Here is a 24063-nt window from a genome sequence, read left to right on the forward strand (position 1 = left end):
TTTTTCACAGCCCATCAATCACTGTGCTGGTTGGAGTGTTGATCCACCTATGGAAATCTATTTCTAGATGTGGGCTGGTTTTGAAATAGGTGCCTGTTGCCATATTCCACTAGCGGAACGGGACAAGCAAGCCTGTTGCAGAAGATTTTCAAGAGAAATCTTTGGAAATAAACATGTAGGAAAGATGAACCTCACGCCGCCACCCCCCAGGCAGCATGGAGAATGATTTAGAAAGCTTTTCATTTCAGTTTTAGTCTACCACAGTTTGCCTGTGGTTACCGGTAATTGTTTTGAACAAACCAGCTTCAAACCACTGCTTGAACTGCTGTTAACTGACCACAGTGTTAACAGCAACTGGTCACAGTAGGTGCCAGGAGCAACTGTAGCTAGCAAAAAATAAAGTAAAAACACCAGTTACTTTTCCCATTGTGTGGAAGGAGCGGAGTGTGTGTGCCGGAGACCTGCTGCAGTTCATACACATCACACCAAGCCATGTTACTTGCATGCTATATTTAAAAGCTTGGCGATCCATACCCCCGACATAATGGGACTACATAATACACCGAACTTAAGGCTTCATAACTTTTATTGCAATATAAAAAAAGGAACGTAACAAAACATTTGCCCCCCTTTTGCTCTGCAAAATAAGCTCTGCAAATGGAATATATTCAAATGGATTTTTTAAAAAACGCAACATCTTTGGTAATTAGGAAATTACAAAATATTTCCATTTCCTTCTATAAAGAGCCGGGTTATCATTACCAATATACACTGCTTATTCTGATTTACAATACTCTATGTATCTTCTTAAATATACTTAATGAGAAGCATACCTTCAGCTACTGATTTTATGAAATAAGGCAGCCATTGATACAATATTGCAGCCATATACGTTTTTCAAAATAACGAGGGCTAGCACAATACAACTTTCAACATTTTTTGACACTGCCAGAGCTTACCAAACTATTGCACAGCTTGCTGAACAGCCATGAGACTGATCTGTTCAAGAAGTTCACTTTTCAAAAGTTGATTATACGGAAGCTCATCATGATAGATGACCTGGGCTTACATATAAGGCAGGAGAACCAAAGGAAATGAGAGTGTGAGAAAGAATATGGCCACACCCTCTATCACATGACATCCAACCACTGTCACATGCCATGGGGGCAAAGTGATTGTTAATGTATGCTAAGACTTCTCTCAGGCTCGCTTCCCACTGCATTGTTGCCAAGGCCTGAAGAAGGGCTTCTAGAACAGGCCATTTACAGAGGTTGTCCACTCTTTCCCCCAGTAGGCCTGGTCAGAAGATTGGCATGCACGTATCCAGCTTAGCTTCCGATCAGCTCTCTTCATTCACAGACAAGTGCTGATTTTCATTAGAATTCAGTAGAACAGGGCAGTACAAAGTATAAAAGCCTTTTTTTTTACACAATGAAAACCAGCATGTTTCAGTTTTGAGCCAGAAAGGGGGTCAAACAATACCAGAGAATTTTTATAACGAAGAGACACAAACAGCAGATTTGGCCCTGAAGGTCCGGTTGCAGTTTTCTGTAAAATCACATCAGCAGTGGTACCTCTGGTTGTGAACAGGATCCATTCTGGAGTCCCGTTCGCAACCTGAGCAGGGTTGCGATTCGTCGCTTCTGCGCATGCACGTGATGTCATTTTGAGCGTCTGCACATGCACGAGTGGCAAAACGCGGAAGTAACCCGTTCCATTACTTCCGGGTCGCCGCGGGACACAACCTGAAAAGATTTAACCTGAAGCGTCTTTAACCCGAGGTATGACTGTACTGACAATTTACAACATATATGTACAACAGTCAACAAACTTCCATAGATTTCCGGTTATATCCCAATGCCCTAAGAAATCATTCCAGAATCACTACTCCTTTTGGAAAAATCTCAGCATAGTGCTTTCAGAATTGAAGCTAGCCCGAGATCTTAAAAACAACTGCTGAATATACTGCTTAGCATTACCTAGAGTCAAGCTGGCATCCTTACATTTTACAAAATTATGTAACATTCCCTAATGTGTCCACGATAAAGGTTCCGATTTCAATTCCAATGCCTTTTCTTTGTACTGTAACCTCCTTCCCTCCCTGGATCTCTTTGAAACTGCAGCTCTAATAAAGAAGACCCTTTAACAAACGATGCAACTATAAATAGCAGCCAGCTCCTTAAATAAATAGCATTATGGTTTGTTTAGCTGAATGAGGGTACCGTATCGTCAGATTGCTATTTGGCATATAAACGGAAAGTAGTTACTCGTCTGTGCGCTGTGCTAAATGAATTTATTCTGGAGAATTAGAATATCGACTGTAATAACATGACCGTGGCGAGGGCTTTGTTTTTTTTGTAAAGTTACAAAGTGCAGGCTGTAAACTAAAGGTAAAATGCCTTTGCATAAAGTTTTCCTATAGCGAAAAGTGTGCAAAGAATGCCATCATTCTTCTTACAGTTATTGAACATTTCTACCAGTGCCTTTAAGAGGTCAATATTCCAAAGTGTTTTGAAGAGGACTGCTTTAGGATGCAATCCACCAAGCTCTTAAGGAAACATCCTTCCACTTATATTGGATTTTTGTCCCACTGGAGTCACAGAAACAAGGGGACCATTTTAATCCAAACACAGTGGCTGAGCAGCCTATATCAATTTCACACTGTTGTGCAGAAACACTCTTGGTAGCCGTGCTTGGTGGGCTATGCCCTCCAATACTGTTAGGGTGCCAATTATGTGGTTTCACGTGAGATGAAGTGTGCAATGTAAAAAAAAAAAAAACCTAAACACTAAAGCTTGTGTGAAATCAAGGGATGGAGGAGTTAGATGTTGCCATGCCAGTTGTGTAAGATAACCTAGAATGGCACAAACAGATCTCTGATTGCACCTTTGAGACTATAAGGGCTGATATGAGCAACACTCATAGGAAGATTGTAATCATTTTGGCAAATCTTTATGCAATGTCTGCCCACCAAAACCTTTCCTCTCTTTCAATACCTGTGCTATTTTTCTCCTAATTGGTTTATAGCCATTTTTCTGGAGACCCTTCCGTTACAAACACCCTAACCTTTTATTTGTTTTAGTGATAACATTGTCATGGCGATGGTTTTAGGATCTGCTCACCCCCAAAATATGGGAAGGAATGGAGCACCACACTAGCAAACTGCTCCTCAAAGAGATCTGCCAGCAGCTCAAGACAACAGGCCTTGTACCAGCCGAAAACTGACATGCTTCATTCCAGCCCCATGTCGATGAAAAGTTACATTCAGAACAACTGACCAATAAACACGAGTTCTTCTAGAATCAAAGTCCTTGCCGCCTCGTCATCAATGAATATCCCAGTAACACTAAGCAAGCAATATATATTGTGTTGTTGCACAGCTAAAGGGGCGAGGGAGAAAAATAGCCCTTTTGGTATTGAGAGATGTACGGTTGTAGTATCCAACACCTTCACATGGTTGACCTCTGACCAGCTTCGTCCACTTTCAGGTTGCGTTTCCTGGCTGCCTCGCTGTTGAACTCCACGTCAGACTTCTCCGCGTTGCTGCAGTCCATCATAGTCGATCCCTCTTTGTCAAGCGTTCCTCCGTTTCGGTGAGAGATTTTCAAATCCGGCTCCTGCGGGCGCTTCCAGTGGGGCCTTGTTGCCATCCACAAAACAACAGCACCAAAGACCAAGATCAGAACACCAAGAACGTTGACAAAGATGGCCTCTGGGGGAGAATCTTTATATTTATATCCAGGGCTCGATCTGGAAAAAGAAAGCTGTTATAAGAGCAGCGCTCGAGACCAAACAAGAAAAACACCAAGAACTTTTTTTTATTTACGGCGACGTAAATAAAAAATACTTACAAAGCAAAAATAAGTTTTTCTGTGAATCCCATGAGGGCTGTCGCAATCACCGTTCCGAAGATTAGAAGGCCAAAATAAGCATGAATTGGCATCAGGGTTGCCCGAAGAGAACCAGGAGCAAACGGAAGCAGGAAGACAGCAACACCTAGAACAAGCTACACAGAAAGAGCAAGTTATTTTACTGGTATATGTTGTTTAAACACAAACACAAGGACTAAAATAACTACTGTACAAGAATGGGAAATGATGTACCTCATTTATGCCTCTTTTTTTTCCCAGATTCTGACTGTGAAAAGTTGAAAGTGTGGCTTAAATTTGTGACCTTACAAAAATTGGCTTTAACGATATTGCTGCTGAAACAGACATACGGTAAAACGGAACCCGAGCCCCAAAGAGCGAAGAAGCCATGACAGCGAGCAGGATGGATCCCGCTCGCTGTCTTGGCTTCGTTTTTAGCCTCGGGGCTGGGGGTCCAAGGAACGAAGGCGAGGTTGCGCTCAACCTTGCCATCGCTCCCAGAGCTTGCTGCTATCCAAAGCCCGGGGAGCGCGGCGCTGTAGCCCGCTGCGCTCCCCGGGCTTCGGGTAGCTATCCGCAAACCTGTGGAGCCCGGCGGGAACTCCCGCGGGGCTCCGCAGGTTTGCGGATAGCTTCCTGAAGCCTGGATTCACCCCTTAGAACGCACACACATTTCCCCTTCATTTTTGGAGGGGGAAACGTGCATCCTATGGGGCGAAAAATACGGTACATGGTGCCTAGAGAATAACTTGCACCTAAATATTAGCAAGAAAAAGATGGTGTTGAACTTTCAATTGGAAGAGAGGGGAACTAGCCCCGTTGTATATGGGTGTGTGTGTGTGGAGAGAGTCTCTTCCTTTAAATTCCTGGGAGTTTACCTTAGTGAAGACCTCACTTGGAAAAACAATATAATTCAGGTGGTTAGGAAGGCCCAACAGAGACTCCATTTCCTCAGGGTCTTGCGAAAGAACAATGTTAAAACAACAACCGATGGTCTCCTTCTACCGGTCCACAATAGAAAGTGTCCTCTCATATTGTATCACAGTGTGGTACGTTGGCTTGACAGCCACGGACAGAAAGTCTTTACAGAGGGTGGTGAACACAGCACATGATATCATGGGCTGTCCCCTGAGCTCGCTAGATGACATCGCAAGGGATTGTTGCCTTAGGAGAGTGAGAAAAATTCTCAGGGACGATTCACACCCCGGCCAGCACCTCTTTAATCTTCTACCCTTGGGCAGGAGATATAGAAGTATCATTAGTCATACCAACAGGCTAAAAAACAGTTTTTATCCGTGGGCTGTTAGGCTGCTGAACGGAAAATAATATAGTGCAACTGACTTTCGGGGTTGGCGTGTTGTGCGACAAGCACACAGAGTGCAATGAGATTGAGTGTTGGGGGGGGGAGGCTCGGTTAATTTCATTGTACACAGGTTGTACATTGCCCAACAACTACTGGAGTATGTTTTGGAAGCTGTAATGGAAATATAATGTTCCCCATAATTATATTAAAGGGATTTATTATTACTATTATGGTTTATGAATCACCTTTCATATATGTTTTGACAATATTTACAATCATGCAATAGAAACACACACACCTAAAAGTAGATTTAAACACAATACAAACCATCATCCAAGCAAGAAAGAGACCCAATTCCCAACCCGGCCAAAAAAGCATGTTTGTTTCTTTAAAAAAACCAAACATTTAAGTTGTTTCTGGAAATTGCTAGTAGCAGAGACCTGCTGTATCTCAACAAGGCTGCTGCTCCACAAATGGGCAGGCAAAAATAGGGGTATTAATTACAATTATAATTTATTATTTATACCCACCCATCTGGCTGGGTTTCCCCAGCCACTCTGGGCGGCTCCCAGCAGAATATTAAAAACACGCTAAAACATCAAACATTAAAAACTTCCCTAAACAGGGCTGCCTTCAGATGTCTTCTAAAAGTCAGGTAGTTGTTTATTTCCTTGACATCTGATGTAAAGGACGATAGGGAGGAAATATTTAATGTAGTTTTCTTAGCTGTACTTTTATGTGGAAGGCACTGAAAACCTCTAGACCAAACAGTGACGATTTACAGAAACAGATTCTACTTATCTAAATAGTGATTAAAGAAAGGTGACAGTAATGCTTAAGCTCATTAAAACTATATCGTTTAAAACCAGAGCTCTTAATTTGTTAGCAAAATATCGCCATTGTGCATGGAGCTAAGGTTGCATATTTCTGAAAATGCTACATGTTCACTTTAAATGCTCATCATCTTACACAACAGAGAAGATGAGGTCATTTCAAGATATTAAAGAAAACAAAAACCTATTTATTTTTTAAAAGGGTTTAAAATAAGGATTGTCTGCCTAAGAACCAACTGCTCTGTTGCTTATTATTCTGATACGTTGTTTAGCAAGCATGAAATGAGGGCATGTTATTTGTCGATGGGTTACTTCGCTCGTCCCAACTGTCTTGAAACGTCTCCCTAAGCAAATAAACGAAGCCCTCGTCAGCTAAAATCCAAGCCGGCACATTCCTTGTGTGCACCTCCAAACCAAAGAGCCGGCCGCAACACATGCAAGCTGGGCACTCATCCATGGAGCGGACAGACCAGTTTTGAGTGGGCACAAAGAACGAGCGCTTTCATCCTCAAAGTAGGTCCCACCACACAGGTGCTCTGGCGAACAACGTGGGGGGGAAAACACACAAAACGGTGCTACTCGCTGTGTTGCATTCACTCTGTGGATTAGGCTGAGACCCTACCTGCCTGCAGACTGTCTCGCCAGAGTGGTGCATGCTCTAGTTATCTCTCGCTTGGACTACTGCAATGCGCTCTATGTGGGGCTACCTTTGAAGGTGAGACGGAAACTACAACTAATCCAGAATGTGGCAGTTAGACTGGTGACTGGGAGCGGCCGCCGAGACCATATTACCCCTGTCTTGAAAGACCTACACTGGCTCCCAGCAGATTTCCAAGCACAATTCAAAGTGTTGGTGCTGACCTTTAAAGCCCTAAACGGCCTCGGCCCAGTATACCTGAAGGAGCGTCTCCATCTCCATCGTTCTGCCTGGACACTGAGGTCCAGTGCCAAGGGCCTTCTGGCAGTTCCCTCGCTGCGAGAAGCCAAGTAACAGGGAACCAGGCAGAGGGCCTTCTCGGTAGTGGTGCCCGCCCTGTGGAATGCCCTTCCACCAGATGTCAAAGACAAAAATAACTACCAAACTTTTAGTAGACATCTGAAGGCAGCCCTGTTTAGGGAAGCTTTTAATGTTTAATAGGTTATTGTATTTTAGTGTTTTGTTGGAAGCCGCCCTGAGTGGCCAGATGGGCGGGGTATGAATAATAAATTTATTTTATTATTATTATTATTTATTATTATTATTATTGTTATTATTATTATATTTATATCCCGCCTTTCTCCCAGAACCAGGTCTCAAGGCGGCTTACAATAATTAAAGCAAACATGAATAAAACGCAGAAAGCTAACAACATATATAAAAGCTGATGCTTAGAAAGCATTTAAAATATAGCAAAGTTAAACGGATATAAAAACAAACCCATTACAATACGGATAAAAACAGCACAGCACTCTTAAAAGCCCTTTCCTTAAAAGCAGCCAGTTCCCAATACCCGGCAGGAATAAAAGAGTCTTCACCTGCAGGTGGAAGGAAAAGGAGCCAGTCTTGCTCCTCTAAGAAGGGAGTTCCAAAGGATGAGGAAACGCAGCGCTGGTGAGCTCTTATCTTTTGCGAACAGCGGCGTCAGGCAACTTTACCAGAAATCCCAATAGCTGGAATTGATTCAGGCCCCATCGATATTTGAGGCTTACTTCAGAATCTCAGTGGCTATCTTGTGTCCAGGCTCCCACTGCTTTTTAAGCTCCTACTGTTGGGTTTCCCTTCTCACCTTTCAAGTGTTCCCGAAAAAATTCTATTATATGGGAGCTTTAAGGATAGGGGTGGGGGTCCTCTGGTAGATCGGCAGGGCATCTCCTATTATCCCTGAAAATGCTGGCCGAGGCTGAAGGAATCTGTAGCCCAACACCGACTAGAGAGCCACAGGCTCCCTGTTCCTGCTGCAGAGCTTCACACTGAATCAAACATTTCTCTTCCTTCGTTTACCATTTTAAAGAACCATTCTGTTATGTACTGAGTTGAATAGGATCCAAAATGCAGCAGTCTGATTGGTCCTAGAACAATAGGATTCAGAATGCAGCAGTCTGATTGGTCCACAGGAGCCACCCAATCCAGCTCCAGGTGGAAGTGAATCCGCGACCTGATTGGCCTACAGGAGAATCCCAGAATTAGCCAATCATGTGGGGCCCATTGTGTAAATAATGTATATAAAGCAGACATTCTGGGGGAACTTTGATTCCTCCTCACCACTATGAGCTGAATAAATTGCATGAAATCCACTCTCGACTCCGAGTATATTTCACATTCTAAACCACCTCAGGTACGGGCTTATATGAAATACACCTGGTGCCATCCACTATGAGGTGGAGGAAGGGGAAACTGTCTGAACCCAGGGCAGATTTTTACTTTTGAAAGGCAAAGGAATCGCGAACCTTTGAACAGGAACCCACACAATGACTTTGCATAAAATCTATTTTTATCCTGCATACAGAATGCTGTTTCCTCTTTAGCATGGTGGCTTAGTACTTGGAAATCATTTCGATACCCCCCTCCCATGAAAAGACTGAAATGGATAGATTTTTTTATCTTGTTTTTCCTATTCACTGGCGTCCTGTGGTGTCAATTCCAAGATGCCAGCAAACTCTTTCTTTCTTTCTTTCTTTCTTTCTTTCTTTCTTTCTTTCTTTCTTTCTTCCCTCCCGCCCCCCAGCCCAGGTGTTGCTTGATTACCAGGGGGAAAGCATCTTTTAAAAAAGTGCTTGAAATGAATGAACTTGTATACTGAGAATCTAGCCTGGGTAAAGAAAACTTGCACATTTTTACACAATCTATTCTGCTTACAATGAACACACAGAGTTTGGCTTACCTGCCTACAAACTATTGCATTTTTGTGGTAAATACAAAGTGCCCAATTAAAGCGATTCAAACAGAGGCCGTTCAGTTGTGCAAACATACCATTAATAAAGATAAGACAGAACAACTTATTCCACCTCTTTAAGTGCCGTTTATAAACGGTGTCTAACCTGCAGAGCGTAACAAATGACAGCAGTCAGTCCAATCCAACTGTGCAGACTGTACATGTTGGGAATACTCTTGGCATTGTGGAAATCCCAAACAGCGACCAGAGCAATAACTGCAAGCACCAGAGCGATGGTATTTAACCCAGCATGGATTAATTTCATCAGGAATTTGCTGCATTTCCAGGTCCACGGTAACCGGTACACAATGATTGCTAGAGGTGGAGAAAGAAAGGGAAGAGTTCAGAATTTTTAGAAAACTATTTTCTCTGCCCAGAATGTTAAAGGCCGTTCACGTGTTATTCAAATTATACCTATCAGCTTTTGAGGATTTAGCTAGGGAAGCCTGGCTCAAGAAGTCGCTCCCTCTTCGAAAGCCAAAAACTTGCTCAAGAGGAGTACCAGATTTTCACGTGGCACAGTATGAGATTCCTGTGATAAAGGTAAAGGGACCCTTGACCACTAGGTCCAGTCGTGGCTGACTCTGGGGTTGCGGCGCTCATCTTGCTTTACTGGCCGAGGGAGCCGGCGTTCAGCTTCCGGGTCATGTGGTCAGCATGACTAAGCCACTTCTGGCGAACCAGAGCAGCGCACAGAAACGCCGTTTACCTTCCCGCCGGAGCGGCACCTATTTTTCTACTTGCACTTTGATGTGCTTTTGAACTGCTAGGTTGGCAGGAGCAGGGACCGAGCAACGGGAGCTCACCCCATCGCGGGGATTCGAACCGCCGACCTTCTGATCAGCAAGTCCTAGCTCTGTGGTTTAACCCACAGCGCCACCCACGTCCCAACATTCCTGTGATGCTTCCTGCTAAATAAGCCATGTTATGCAGCAATGGAACATGCCAAGCTGAGACGTCACTTCTCCTTAACTTTGGCCCATTCCTTCCATGATGCCACTAACTCTTTTAACTCCAAAAATGGGAAATTCCCTGATCATTAGGCCACACTGGCCAAGGCTGAAAGAAGCTGGGCGTCCAGCAACATCAGAGAAGCTCCCCATACCTGCTTTACACTCTTTCAGGGAACACCTATGTTGGGAAACTTTTTTTTTTAAAGCTGTTTTTCCCTACCATCTTCCCTCAGGACACTTCTCCCAAACATGCATTTGCACCTAGTTTACCAGAGCAATCGTTAATAATTCCCCCCACATGATTCTGAACATTGCCAAGGTGAGTCGATTTATATACATGATGGCTTACATCACGTTTCCTCAGAAACCTGATTTTGATTTGTTTTTCTTGTTTCCCTGTGCATTACATAATAATAATAATAATAATAATAATAATAATAATAATAATAATAATAATAATTTATACCCCTGCCCATCTGGCTGGGTTTCCCCAGCCACTCTGGGCGGCTTCCAACAAAATATTAAAATACAATAGTCCCTAAACAGGGCTGCCTTCAGATGTCTCCTTAAATCTGGTAGTTGATTATTTCCTTGACATCTGATGGGAGGGCGTTCCACAGGGCGGATGCTACTACTGAGAAGGCCCTCTGCCTGGTTCCCTGTAACTTGGCTTCTCGCAGTGAGGGAACCGCCAAAAGGCCTTCGGAGCTGGACCTCAGCGTCCGGGCAGAACGATGGGGATGGAGACACTCCTTCAGGTATACTGAAGATATTAAACAGCACATGGACCTATTTTCAGAAACAACTTGTTCCCTTTGCTTGTCCCTCCTTTTTCCAGGGTTCTAGGCTAGCTTCCCTTCCTCTATTCTTAAATTTCACGTTTGCACAATTTGACGCAGAGATTACAGATGTCTGCAAATACGCCTTTGCCCTGCCACATGATTTCCACCCTCCTCCCCACTGACGTGCTATAAGCGTGAAGCAGATTACCATATTCTTTGCTCTATAAGACTCACGTTTCCCCTCCTAAAAAGTAATTATTGTGAGCCGTTCCTTGGAGGCATAGGCAACTGAGATTTCCTGAAGTGGCATGTCAAGTGTAGAAAGACCAAACCCAATCCATTTCCCCCCCCCCCCCCTTCTCCAGTCACCTGGCCAGGAAAAAGCCAGTTCAGGAAGAAGGGATGAACACAGCAGTTGCTTGCTATGAACAACATCACCTTTAAGGCTCTATAGCCTTATAAAACATTCTAATTTATGTACAGTGCATGCCAAGGTCTACACATCCACTATATAAGTCATAAAGAAAACTCTGTTCCTAAATGGAATGTCCTGGAACTGGAACCAATGTATATTTCCCTATGCTATAGGAAGCACAATATTGACATTTGAAGACGTCGTCTTTTCAAGTTAACTGTACACAACCTTTCTGCAATTTCACAGCTTTTTCTTCCACCTCTCCAAGGAGTTGAAGAAAAGCACATTCAGACTGGAAATATGGTAGCCTTGTTTTCAACAGGTTGAGGGAAAGAGCACCAGTTTAAACACAGAAGAACAAAGAAAATTCAGCTATTAAGTGCTTACATGCAGCTTCTCATAGGAATGTTTGTATGCCAACAAGTCCTGTTGAGCCCAAAGGGGCTTAATAAGCCTTTGGCAAGCAGGCACAGAGATGCTTAAAAAGTGTATCATAATTTTATTTTGGGGCAGGAAGAAGGCTGCACACAATTCTGTTCATGTAGCTCCCCCCCCCCTTTCTTAGAAGCATTTTGGCTTCCTCTAATAAGAGCATCAAATGCTAATAAAAACCTAGTCCTGTGACACATTCTTTTGTTCCTGGCACATCCACTTACAAACCACACAAATGGATTTGCACGTTGCAATTTTACGAGCACACGTATAATATTTTATATGCGTTCGTAAAAAGCTACGTTGTGTGAGCTGTTTCGCATTACTGTGCGTCTAACGCGACAGGTAATTCAGGTGAATGCAATTGCTAAAGCTGAAGAATAATGTGATCTAACTGCAGCAAGCTGGCTAAACTGAAAACAGACTGTTGCCAAAGAATGCACATAGTTAAGTTATTTCATTTTCCACATACCCTTCTGCTTTTCTACAACTCAATACTCCCTTTGTCTTCTCTCATTCTTAGTCTTGTTAGGCTGTGCAAAGACTTCTCTCCCTTTACGTTAAGTATTTACTCCACTTCCGTCACCCTGTCCTCTCGTACCCAAGTTATACCTTCTTTATGTCGCATCTTGTCAGTTTGCTTACCCAACTCCCCTCTGCACCTCAACACCGTTTTATTGACACATACAATGCAGCGATGGGTACCCAAATAAGAAATTTGAAATCAACATTAGGAAGCCAAGTGTTGCTCCCTCAAAAAGTGGGGGACCATGTAAAAAGGTGGGAATGTAAAAAGGTGAAATGCTTCTGGGAGATGATATATAATGAGTTGAAAAAAATGTTGAAATATACATTTATAAAGAAACCAGAAGCATTTCTATTGGGCATTGTGGGGAGGGACATAAACAGAAAGGAATGTAAGCTCTTTTTATATGCAATAACAGCAGCAAGAATATTATTGGCCCAAAAATGGAAGCAAGAAGAGTTACCGACGATTGAAGAATGGAGGATGAAGCTAATGGACTATGCAGAATTAGATAAACTAACAGGAAGGATTCGAAACCGGCGAGACCAGAAATTCACAGAAGACTGGAGTAAATTTATGGACTAATTGAAAAGTAATTGTGAAGAACAGACGTTTGTAGGGTTGCAAGAAGTTTTGTGAGGAGTATTATTAGAAGTATTGTAAAAATGGACAAGGGGGAGGATGATTTGTTAAGAGATGTAAAGGCAATATAAAGTTAAGAAATACATAAGTGGTGGTTAAAATGGTGGATCATCAGAGCTGCTGATGGAAGTCTAAAAAGATTGTATAAGTGATAAGTTTTGTGGTACATTTTATAATTTATATGTTAATATAAATTATAAAATTCTATACTGGAAAATGTCAGAAGGAAAATGAATTGATATAGATATACATATACGCAAAATTTTATATGTAACTGTGTATTTTTGTAATATTTTGTTTAAGTTGTTTGATGTTGCTTCAGTTCTCTGAACATCGCTTAAAATATTTTTAATATATTACGTGGTATAGAAATTAAATAAACAATCAACCAAACTCATTTAACTCAGTGGGACTTCTCTATAGGACTGAACTGTAGATGTCTTCTTTTTCCAATTTTCTATCATAACAAATACCATTGTTTTTAAAGCCGAATTGTAATATTGTCTTTATTCTCCAGCTTTAGTGCCTCTTATTACCAGATGCTATTAAAACTAATTGCTTTGAGAATTACATGAAACCAACCCAGCACTTTAACTGCACTTACAGTGCAATACCATATACAGTGGTACCTCGGTTGTCGAACGTAATCCATTCCGGAAGACCGTTCGACTTCCGAAACGTTCGACAACCCAGGCGCAAAGGGCGGTCTGCAAAGTAAATGGAGAAAATTGAAAAAAATGTAGCTGAAGCCATTCAACTTCTGAGGTGCGTTTGAAAATGGAAGCATTTACTTCCTGGTTTTCGGCATTCGAAAACCAAAACGTTTGGCTAGGGCCATCTTTAGCAGATGCGGCGCCAGGGTGCAAATATCCGCCCAGCGCCCCCCAATTACCACAGATAGTGTTGGGGTAGCTGTAGTGCACACTGCCAGCCATCCGGGGGGCCCCGCAACTCTCCCCCATGCCGCTGCAGGAGAGCGATCCCCGCAGAGGCTTGGGAGTGAAGTTGCGCCCCTCCCAAGCCTCCTTGGGAGGAGAGCGCAGCTTCTCTCCCAAGTCTCCTCGGGAGGAGAGTGATCCCCACAGAGGCTTCGGAGGGAAGTTCCGCGCCCGCCATCATTATGGCGGGCGTGCAGAAAAAGGGGAGGCCACTGGCAAAGCCGCACAGCTCCCCCACTTGTTGGGGCGCCCCTGAGAGGCCGATGCCCTGGCGTGACGCACCACTAAGCCCCATGGGAAAGACAGCTCTGCGTTTGGCTTCCGAGACGCTCGAAAACCGAGGTACCACTGTTCACGTCTATTCAAAAGTCTCAGTGTTTTCAATGGAGCATATTCCAAGGTAACTGTATAAAACTTTGTAGGACTGCAGCCTTAGTCAAAACAGAAGCACGAAGAAATAAGACAATATGGATGCAAAACATACGTTCAAGGTTGTAATCTTATCCAGTTATTTGGGAGTAAGCCCTATTGAGCCTGATACGTCTTCTCGAGTAGACATGCAGCGTTACTGATAGCGTGCTGCATGAGGACAGCCTGTTTTTGGCCACAAATTTTGGCTGGGCAGGGGAGATAAAAAAAACTTAAATACTTAAGAAGAGCCTGCTGGATCAGGCCAATGGCTGCCCATCTAGACCAGTATCCTCCTCTCACAGTGGCCAACCAGGATACAACTGCAAGCAGGATACAACCCCAAGAGTAACCTCCCCTCCTGTGGTCTTCAGCAACAGCCATTGTTAAGTATTACTGCCTCCAACTGCTATTGAGAGCATAATAATCATGGCTAGTAGCCACAGAGGGCCTTCCACTGCAATCCTTGCAAGCGTGCTGGATTGCGAATGCGCTGGTCAAGGCTCGAGTGTGTTAATTTTCTACCAACAGCACAATGCTCCTAAGGCAGCTATTATCATCTACAGCCTTGGGCTAAAATCTTAAGAGAAATCTACTCAGATTAAGTCTCTGGGTATACATGTACCAGTTTCCCACCTTAAAGGTTCATGACATTATTTTTCTTGCTCATGCACTATCCAGCTCAGTCATGGTAGATAAAATCCCCCCCCCCAATTTACAACACGATGAAACAACTTAAGCAAAATCAAATCAATCCCCAAATGAAAAGAAAAGAAAGGAGGCTCAAACAGTCCACTTTTCAGTTCACATCAAATGAGTCAAACATCGGTAAACAGGAAGCACAGATATGTTAAGCCTTCCTGGCTTGACGGAATCCAGATGTGGTTGTGACCCTGCCACAAAAAATGCAGTCATGGGAGGGAGTGGGGGCTAGAAGGCTTCTTCTTCTTCTTCTTCTTCTTCTTTGCTGCATGTTGTATGAGAAACTGATTGTGTAATTAAATAAGTGGACTACGCCTCAGGAGAATGCATTTTTGGAGCACACTGCTGGATCACATTTACTCAGAAATAAGTCAAGTATGTTTGGCACTGCACAGTTCTCTGGACAATGAATGCGTTCTGCATTCTCCCTAACCCCCCCCCCTGGGGGGGGGGGAGAGCCAAGAATTCAGCAACATGAAATACTTAAAGAGCCCTGAGCTCTGGGACTGATCTGTGTGTTAACAATTCTGGTTGCGTGCAACAGAGCCGGCTTTCAAGAGCTTCAACTTGTTGCAGAAAAAGCAGAAGTAGTGGCAGCTGCGATCTTAATTTTGCTTAAGGAATTTAGGCTGCAATCCTGGCCAACCGAACGCAGCAAAACTGAAAAGTTATAAAACATAGCCTTCTGCAGCCGCAAGGAAACTCAGCAATCCCCATTCAGTTCAATGGAACTTCTTCTTCTTTGGTTTACTCTCAAGTCGCCACGCAGTCTTAGCGAGTGCACACTCGCTTTCTTTCTCTCCCCCCCCCCCCATTTTTAACACATTCACTGAAAATGCAAGTTCGTCTTTTTTCTTATTTTTGTCAATTTCCCATCCCGTCCTCCACGGAGTTTTCGATTCTCCCCTTCTGCGGAACTTTACCTTCTTCTGTTTATTAAATTATAGCCTCTATAATCGAATCCCTTGTGTTGTTCATAGCTCAAATCCTGCTCGCGAGTTCATCATACACCTAATAGTCCAAAAAAAGGGCATCTATTCTTCCATAAAACACTCATCGTTAGAGGTGATCTCTGTTGGAAGCCGCCCAGAGTTCCAAAGCCAGAAGTTCCAAAAAACAACATTATTGCTGTTGTTGCTATTTGTCATCGCTCTTGATTTTGCTGTTAATTTCACCAGTTCTGCATAGCCATAGCCGTCTGACTTAGCCATTTTTCCTTCGCGGGAAGTTCTTCTTTACCCAAAAAAGAAACCTTGCTGCTGTCGCTACACACCTAAACAACTTTCAATGCTTTCTAACCAGCCGCAGAAGTTTGGGGCAGCTGAGATGCAAGCAGCCCCGTTTCTCTCCATGTATAATTCTTATTAAATTTTCTGTTTTACAACTTAGAATGTTCCTTTAGACATCCTTGAAATATCCGTGACTTCCCTTCTTCTCTTTCCGTGGTTCCTTTTCCGTATCATAAATCCCTGCGTATTTTACTAAACCATTCAGTATTCCATTCTTACATCCGTCCAAACTTCTTTTACACTGTTGACTTTATCTCAACGCTGCCAACGTTTTCAAGGGTACACAATTCCCCCACCATATTCAAATAAACACTTTCCAAATAAGTTTAGAGAAGCACCCCCTCCCGCTTTCTCGACCCCCCCCAACGCAGATTCGAGCCCCCTCTCCCCCTGCGCTTTCCCACCCCCTCGATGCCTCTCCAAGAGGCGCGCAAAGCTCTGCCTCCGGGCACCGCGCCGCTTGCGCGCTTTTACGCACCGATCCCTTGCACGAAGACGAAGCCCGTGATGAGGAGCACCGGGTGCCAGTTGAACTCGGCGTCCCCCCCGTCCCAGGCGAGCCCCTCGCGGTAGTGCAGAACCCAGACGAGGGCGAAGACGACGGAGCAGAAGCCTAGCAGCAGCGCCGACGCCAGCAGCACCAGAAAACACCAGTAGCCCTCCATCTTTCCCTCCCCCCGACGCCGTTACGCAGCACCACGGGCTTCTTATAGACCCAAACAAACGCCACAGACGGGGCGGAGCTGCGCCGAGGCAGCTCCAGGCAGGCAGGCAGGAAAGGCAGGCGGGACCTCCTGATTTCCTCCCCCTGGAGGGGAAGCGAGAGAAGCGGAATTCCTCCCGGGAGGATGGCGGAGGGGGAAGTCTGTTCCCCCCGGGGCTTTTTCTGCGCCTCCCTCGGGCAATCCGCTATACCCCAGTGGTCAAACTTGTGGAAACAATTTAGGAGAAGTTGTGTTTCTTTTATTTTCTTTTTTTTTAAAGAATCTTTACAATTGTATATCAATTGAGAATAATTTTTCAGAACAGCTCAATATTACTTGCTTTCAGAAACGCTTGCCCCCATTCCCCCCCCTCAAAAAATGCTTCAAAGCCGTGGTTACCAACCTGGGGCACGCACACGCCCCACAAGGGGAGGCAATTTGATTGGGGGGGGGCGATTCGAGAATGAGTTATTAAGAGTGATTTTTTTTTTTTACTTCTTCCACTGAATAGGAGTTCACTCTTTGAATAATAAGAATTATATGTCACGGGGGGCGGGCACCAGGATTTTATAGATGTTTAAGTGGGACATGGCCAAAAAAGTTTGGGAACCACTGCTTTACAGCGCCTAAGACACTGTTGATAAAACAGTTTCCAAATCTTCATCAGTCCCGTAGTATAGATCTTCCATAATAAGCTGGTTTTGTGGATCATAGCTCAATCCCAAAGATTGAAAACTCTTGCTTTTTTCTTTTCAGATCTCGTAAATTCCTTTCATCCATGCAAAGCATATAATCATATGTTAGGAAATCATCTTGTTGTATAACCTGTGGTGCATTATAGCCCATCTGAATGACATGATTTCTTAGACAACTTAAAGCCCTTGCATCTGGGCAGCGTCCCACATTCCAGTCAGAAACAGCACCGCTGCCTATCACCCACTTGTTTTCAATGTTTTCCTCAGCCACAAGTTTCCTCAAAATGCCTTAGGCTATGGGAGAACGGCAAATGTTCCCTAGGCAAACAAATAAAATGGAATTGGCTTCCCCGGCCGCCATCCTCTCTTTCAGAAACCACCAACCGAAAAGTTGTGTTTCTGAGGTTTGGTGGCTCATAACATCAGAATTAGGTCATACCATGAAACCATCGGAAAGATCCTTTAACTCAGAATATACAAGCAACAAACTGTGTTATGTTCATTCTGTCAAAAGTTGCAGCCAAATAAAATGAGTTATACACAGAAACCATGATGAAGCATGGATTTCTGTTAGGGGCAACAGGCTTTTGTTGAGGGGGGCAGAATCTCAGTTAATTATTTTTTATTGATGGGGGGGCAACTAAATAGGAAGGAAATTATTTGTGCCAGGTTTGAGGCTGATACAATGTGGGATCTTTGAAGAGGATGTGGTCATGGATTTACCGGCTGGAACATGATGCAAGTGTGCTCTTCTCTTCTGCTGCTCACAGTCCACCTGTGACATCCTCCTCAGTGCCGGCCCACCCATAAGGCAAGGCAAAGCGACTGCCTCAGGCAGCAGGATCCACAGGGAAGCAGATCCCCCTGTCAATCTTTGTCCCTTGTTCCTAGTGCAGACCTTCCCCCACCCTTTCTTCCATAGCAGGGAGGGAGGTCCCATTTTGGGGTCTGCCTCAGGTGGCAAAATATCTTGGACCAATCCTGCTCCTATTCCACCCGCCCCGCATATCTTGGGTGGCAGAATGGCCCTGCCGGTGGCATGCGCTACTTGTTTATCTGAGGTGTTTTGCTGGCCTCGCCCCAAAACAGCTCAGCAACTCTGTCTGGATTTTTACTTCTTGAAATATGGCAACCCTAGGCTGTGTGTCTCTCTGTGTGTGTTTTAATGTGTCAAATGCAGAGAGAGAGAGTGAGTCCGTAAAAAGCTTTATTCCACTCTGTTCGTGAAGACAATGGTGATACTTTTACAGCCCTGAGACTATGCAAAATGATGACATTAAAAAAAAAAGGCGCTACAGTGCATTAGACTGTGCGCCACCATTAATAATTTATCACTTGTGCTTCCAGGATCACCATCAATGCATGTAGCACATTAATTCGCACGTTTAACAATCTTGTCTTTTCTCTGCCCGTTATTGAAAGAATCATAATACATCACTTTTAACTAATAGCTTCAGACAAATGCCGTTTAAATACTATTGAACAGAAAACAATGCTCTATCCAAGTATCGATTTGATATAAATAAGAGCGCTGAAACAAGCACCCATTATGCTTGTTGGATCTGGGTCCAGTGTCAATTTTAAGATTCACCATCCCATGAACTGTCAGGCAAACATGTCCAGGTTGAAATGAGGCAAGGAAAAACCATTATTCATGGGAGAAAGCTTAGCAATGTGGAATTCTCTCAGCATAAATATTGCTCCTCCTAAAACCGATGAATAATATTGTAAACACACACAGGAGCGAGACTTTTGTTCTGCTGGTGATTGAATTATATCTGGATTTCAATGAGAGGTATCTTCTAAAATTGAAATTGAAATACTTTATTGTCACTTGTACAACTTGTATACAGTGAGATTACACGAGCACCTCCCACTCAGCTCTCTTAGTCTTAATTCCCCTCATTTACTGACACAAACCCACCAAACCCGAAAGTCAGTTGCCCTGTTGTTATCTTTTCATTCAGCAGCCTAACAGTCCACACATAGAAGCTGTTCTTTATATAAAGAATAAAGTATAAAGTATTTCTAAGAAGAGGTTCTTCTATAAGACCTTGGAAAGCATGAATTATCCTCCTTGTTTACCCCGTCACAGTGAGTCCAGGAAAATAAGAAACCAAAGTTGTACAGTGGTACCTCGGGTTAAGTACTTAATTCGTTCCGGAGGTCCATTCTTAACCTGAAACTGTTCTTACCCTGAAGCACCACTTTAGCTAATGGGGCCTCCCACTGCTGTTTAGTCATGCTGGCTACATGACCCAGAAAGCTGTCTGTGGACAAATGTCGGCCCCCTCGGCCTGAAAGCGAGATGAGCGCCGCAACCCCATACAGTGGTACCTCGGTTTAAGAACAGTCCTGTTTAAGAACGATTCGGTTTAAGAACTCTGCAAAACTGGAAGCAGTGTCCCAGTTTGCGAAATTTACCTTGGTCTAAGAATGGAATCCAAATGGTGGAAGGGCACTGGCAGCAGGAGGCCTCATTAGGGAAAGTGCGCCTCAGTTTAAGAATAATTTCGGTTTAAGAACGGACTACCGGAATGGGTTAAGTTCGTAAACCGAGGTAACACTGTACAGTGGTACCTCAAGTTAAGAACTTAATTCGTTCTGGAGGTCCGTTCTTAACCTGAAACTGAGCTTAACCTGAGGTACCACTTTAGCTAATGGGGCCTCCTGCTGCTGTCACGCTGTCACGGTCGTGCAATTTCTGTTCTCATCCTGAAGCAAAGTTCTTAACCCAAGGTACTATTTCTGGGTTAGCGGAGTCTGTAACCTTTAGTGTATGTAAACTGAGGTACTACTGTAAAGCTTTTCTACTCTTATGTTCAGAATATGTTCATTCGCCTGTGAATCAACCTTTCCACTATATTTATCTTAAAATACCTCCTAAAAAAACACCTTTCAGAAAAACATTTTTCTGACCCACATTTTCTGCCTTCTCTCCATCCGATCCACAGAAGCTGTCAAGAGCTGGCATAAATGGGCACCTGCACCGGTGTTTCCTAAACTTGGGTCTCTCCAGATGTTTTTGGACTACATCTCCCATAATCCCTAGCTAACAGGACCCCTTTGGTCAGGGATCATGGGAATTTTATGTAGAGGAGGAAAGGAGAGGGGGTTATTCTTTTGCTGTTTTGTTTTACTTATTTACATGTTTTTCTCCCATATTTTATTCTATGAACCGTCTTGAGATCTTGGGATGAAGGGCGGTACATAAATCTAATCAAACAAACAAACTCTTAACTTCCTGCTTTCAAGTCCTGAGACTTCCTGCTTCAAAAATGTCCCTACGGTCCATTCCTGAACAGAGATTAAATCGGTGGCAGGGCAGTGAACCTCCTTTACTTACTGCAGATGTCATTCTGCGCTTATGCACATTTTCAAAAGCATGATTTCCTCAATTCTTTCCTAAGCCAGGAGTTCACTTTAACGTTGAGAAAGCTGTCTTCCCACAGGGATCATATGGAAGCTTTTAGTATTTCTCCATTCCTCTCGTATTACTTAACTGTTGAGCAGACCGAATTAATTCAGAGGGTATGATTTCCCAAGTCATATCTCATTAGCATTGGCTAGGTGGGAAGGTAAATGTATCCCAATCGTGACAGCCACCACAGAAATACTCAAACCTATAGTCTCAGAGGCCGCCTGTGGCTTCATAAACAACTATCTGACTTTCAGAAGACATCTGAAGGCAACCCTGTTTAGGGAAGTTTTTAATGTTTGATGTTTTATAGTGTTTTTAATATGCTGTTGGGAGCCACCCAGAGTGGCTGGGGAAACTCAGCCAGATGTGCAGGATATAAATAATAAATCATTATTATTATCATGGCAGTTAAACCTTGGTTGTCAAATGTAATCCATTCCGGAAGACTGTTCGACTTCCAAAACGTTCAACAACCAAGGATCAAAGGGTGGTCTGCAAAGTCAATGAAGAAAAAAGGAAAAAAACTCCCCAGAAGCAGTTTGGCTTCCGAAAAACGTTTGAAAACCGGAGCATTTACTTCCAGGTTTTTGCCTTTCAGGAGCCAAAACATTCCAAAACGGAGCCATTCAGGAATCAAGGTTTGACCGTATGTTGTTGTTGATAAAAAGGGACCCCTGACTATTTGGTCCAGTCGCGGACGACTCTGGGGCTGCGGCACTCATCTCGCTTTATTGGCTGAGGGAGCCGGCGTACAGCTTCCGGGTCATATGGCCAGCAGGACGAAGCCGCTTCTGGTGAACCACAGCGGCGCACGGAAACGCCGTTTACCTTCCCACCGGAGTGGTACCTATTTATCTACTTGCACTTCTTTCAATTTCAGGTGTATGCGTGCAGATTAGTAATGATATATTTTCACCATCGAGTGGCCAGGATATCTGATGAAAATGCGGAGGTAGGAAGAATGAAGAAAGTTTTGTAAATCTAAAGCAAATGCATGACTTTTGATAAACATGCTGTAAGAATAAAAGAAACGACGACTCAACATATGAATTTCCAGTTTCATTTTAAAGACAGTCCCCCTCAGACCTTGCCCTGAGTGGAATTTGGGAAATGTTTTGGCTAAAAAGGAAAGCTCTAAAAGGAAGCTTGCACCAAGCCAGTACAAACATATCTGAGAATGAAAACATACAATCTTGCCAAATTCAGGACAAACAATAGTATGGAACAGCCAAGTTGACTCTTTGGGGTCATTAGCCTCTGATATCCAGTCCACCGCTAGATAGGGATGGAAAGATCTGTCAATTTCAGTTCTCACAGCTCCTCATTTCCCCAATATTAAACTCGGCTCTCCATATTTCTGCAGCAGTTTGTGATTAAAAAACAAAAATCCTCATGAAGGTTCTTCAGCATTTTAGTGCAAATTCTCCTGATAAAATTATTTTTCTATGCAGTTTTGACATGTACACACTTTTTCAAGCAATGTAATTTCAATATAGCATTTTTGTATGTTTTCAAGAATATGTTAACGCACAGGTTCCTCACGTATATGTGGTTGTTTAAAAACCTTGGCAAGCATGAATTTCGAACGATGGTTGTGTTTTGGCTCTCATATTGTTTCAGAACTGGATTGGTGCGGCTTCGAACCCGAACTGAACTGAATCCCTTCTCCTATCCCTACTTCTGTAAAACATATGAAGTTTTAACCACAGGGGCCCTGGCCCAATTATATGTGCGTCTAGAAGTGGACTGCTGCACACTCTGTTAACACCACTTACAAGTCCTGCTTGGTAACTTTACTGAGATACCGTACTCAAATATAAGCCACGCCTTTAAAATTGGAAAAGAAAATTGGAAAGAAAAAATACCTGAATATAAGCCGTTTCCATCCTCGCTGCTCCTGGCTGCATACTGGGAGGGGGAGCTGTGCTGAGTTGCTGACTGTCGTGGTCCAGTCTACAGGCGATTGAAGTCCTGGCTGAGGACGTTGGGACTGGGGGCAAGATGGCGGGGTGGGAGCAGGAACGAGAGTCCAGAAGCCAAGGGTCAGAATGCAGGGAGTCATGAAGTCAAGGGTCCGAGGGTCGAGAAGCAAGGAGTCACGAAGCCAAGGTCCGAGGATCAGGAAGCAAGAAGCCAAACGCAGCAAGGCAGGAAACATGTTGCTGTGGCAAAAAGCCGAAGGGAAATGCTGACCTTATATCCCTTCCCAGCTCTTGCCACCAGGTGCAGCGAGTTACCAAGCGGCCTCACCTGTGCGGCCGCGCCTTGCCTTTCCAGAACAAACTTAGGAAGGCCCCAGTCCTGCGAAGCCCTACTGGTCACAGGGCCTGGCTCCTGCCCGCAGTCCTGACACCGACGGACTTTTTCCTTCCTCGCTCTCTCCCTTCCCAGCCTTGGGGGAGGGGAGGGGGGACTACATGCGGGGTGGGCGCCGCTTTGCCGTGCTCCTGGCGCTGTTTGTCCTGCAATCCTGGCTGAAAACCTAAGGTTGCGAATATAAGCCACACTAAACTTTTCACGGTCGGAATTTGGGGGGAAGTGAGGCTTATATTCAGGCCAATACGGTAATTGGCGATAAGTCAATCATCTGTTTGAGGGAAGAGCTCAGTCCAGCCCCTGCTCGCCCTTCTCATTACAGTCATACCTTGGGTTGAATGTGCTTCAGGTTGAGCGCGTTCGAGTTGTGTTCTGCGGCAACCCGGAAGTAACGGAGAGCGGGTTTCGCCGCTCACGCATGCGCAGATGCTCAAAATGAAGTCAAGCGCATGCACTGAAGTGGCAAAACGCAAACCGTGCACGCGCTTGTTGTGTTCACTTCAGGATGTGAACGGGGCTCCAGAACGGATCCTGTTCGCATCCTGAGGTACCACTATACTGATAGGACTATGTCATCCAGCATTTGCTCATGAACGCTCTAGCATTAGGTCAACTGAGCATGAACTTGCTCTGTACAGAGTCTACTGTTTTATGGAATCTGAAGATGGCTGTACTGCAATTCTATTTGTGGTCTCACTTAAAGAAGATAAACATTTTAAAGAAAACGGAGATAAATGAAGGAGCGTCTCTACCTCCATCGTCCAGCCCGGATACTGAGGTCCAGCTCTGAGGGCCTTCTGGTGGTTCCCTCACCACGAGACATGAAGCTACAGCGAACCAGGCAGAGGGCCTTCTCGGTAGTGGCACCCACCCTGTGGAACATCCTCCCACCAGATTTTTAGAAGACATCTTGTTCAGGGAAG

The 24063-nt window shown here is 44.0% G+C and overlaps 1 protein-coding gene across 1 annotated transcript; it reads right to left on the reverse strand.

Moving 5' to 3' along the window:
* Positions 1-568: 568 nt before the first annotated feature.
* On the reverse strand, positions 569-16943 carry CYBRD1 (cytochrome b reductase 1). The gene is made up of 4 exons (XM_083714414.1): positions 16483-16943; positions 9024-9232; positions 3852-4006; positions 569-3750 (listed from the first exon to the last, which is right to left on the reverse strand). The coding sequence occupies exons 1-4, from the start codon at positions 16667-16669 to the stop codon at positions 3450-3452; spliced, it is 852 nt and encodes a 283-aa protein (XP_083570540.1). The 5' UTR covers positions 16670-16943; the 3' UTR covers positions 569-3449.
* Between the last annotated feature and the right edge of the window lie 7120 nt (positions 16944-24063).

This window comes from Podarcis gaigeae, assembly GCF_964106915.1.
Source record: "Podarcis gaigeae genome assembly, chromosome: 1".
Lineage (NCBI taxonomy): Eukaryota > Metazoa > Chordata > Lepidosauria > Squamata > Lacertidae > Podarcis > Podarcis gaigeae.

What these genes read in the sequence shown, in the direction of transcription:
- CYBRD1 (XM_083714414.1), bottom strand. Translation starts at nt 16,669, where the DNA reads ATGGAGGGCTACTGGTGTTTTCTGGTGCTGCTGGCGTCGGCGCTGCTG. An exon ending in CGTCTTCGTGCAAGGGATCG is followed by an intron (nt 9,233 to 16,482) that starts GTGCGTAAAAGC and finishes CTCCACCTCTAG; the next exon opens with CAATCATTGTGTACCGGTTA. An exon ending in GAAAAACTTATTTTTGCTTT is followed by an intron (nt 3,751 to 3,851) that starts GTAAGTATTTTT and finishes TTCTTTTTCCAG; the next exon opens with ATCGAGCCCTGGATATAAAT.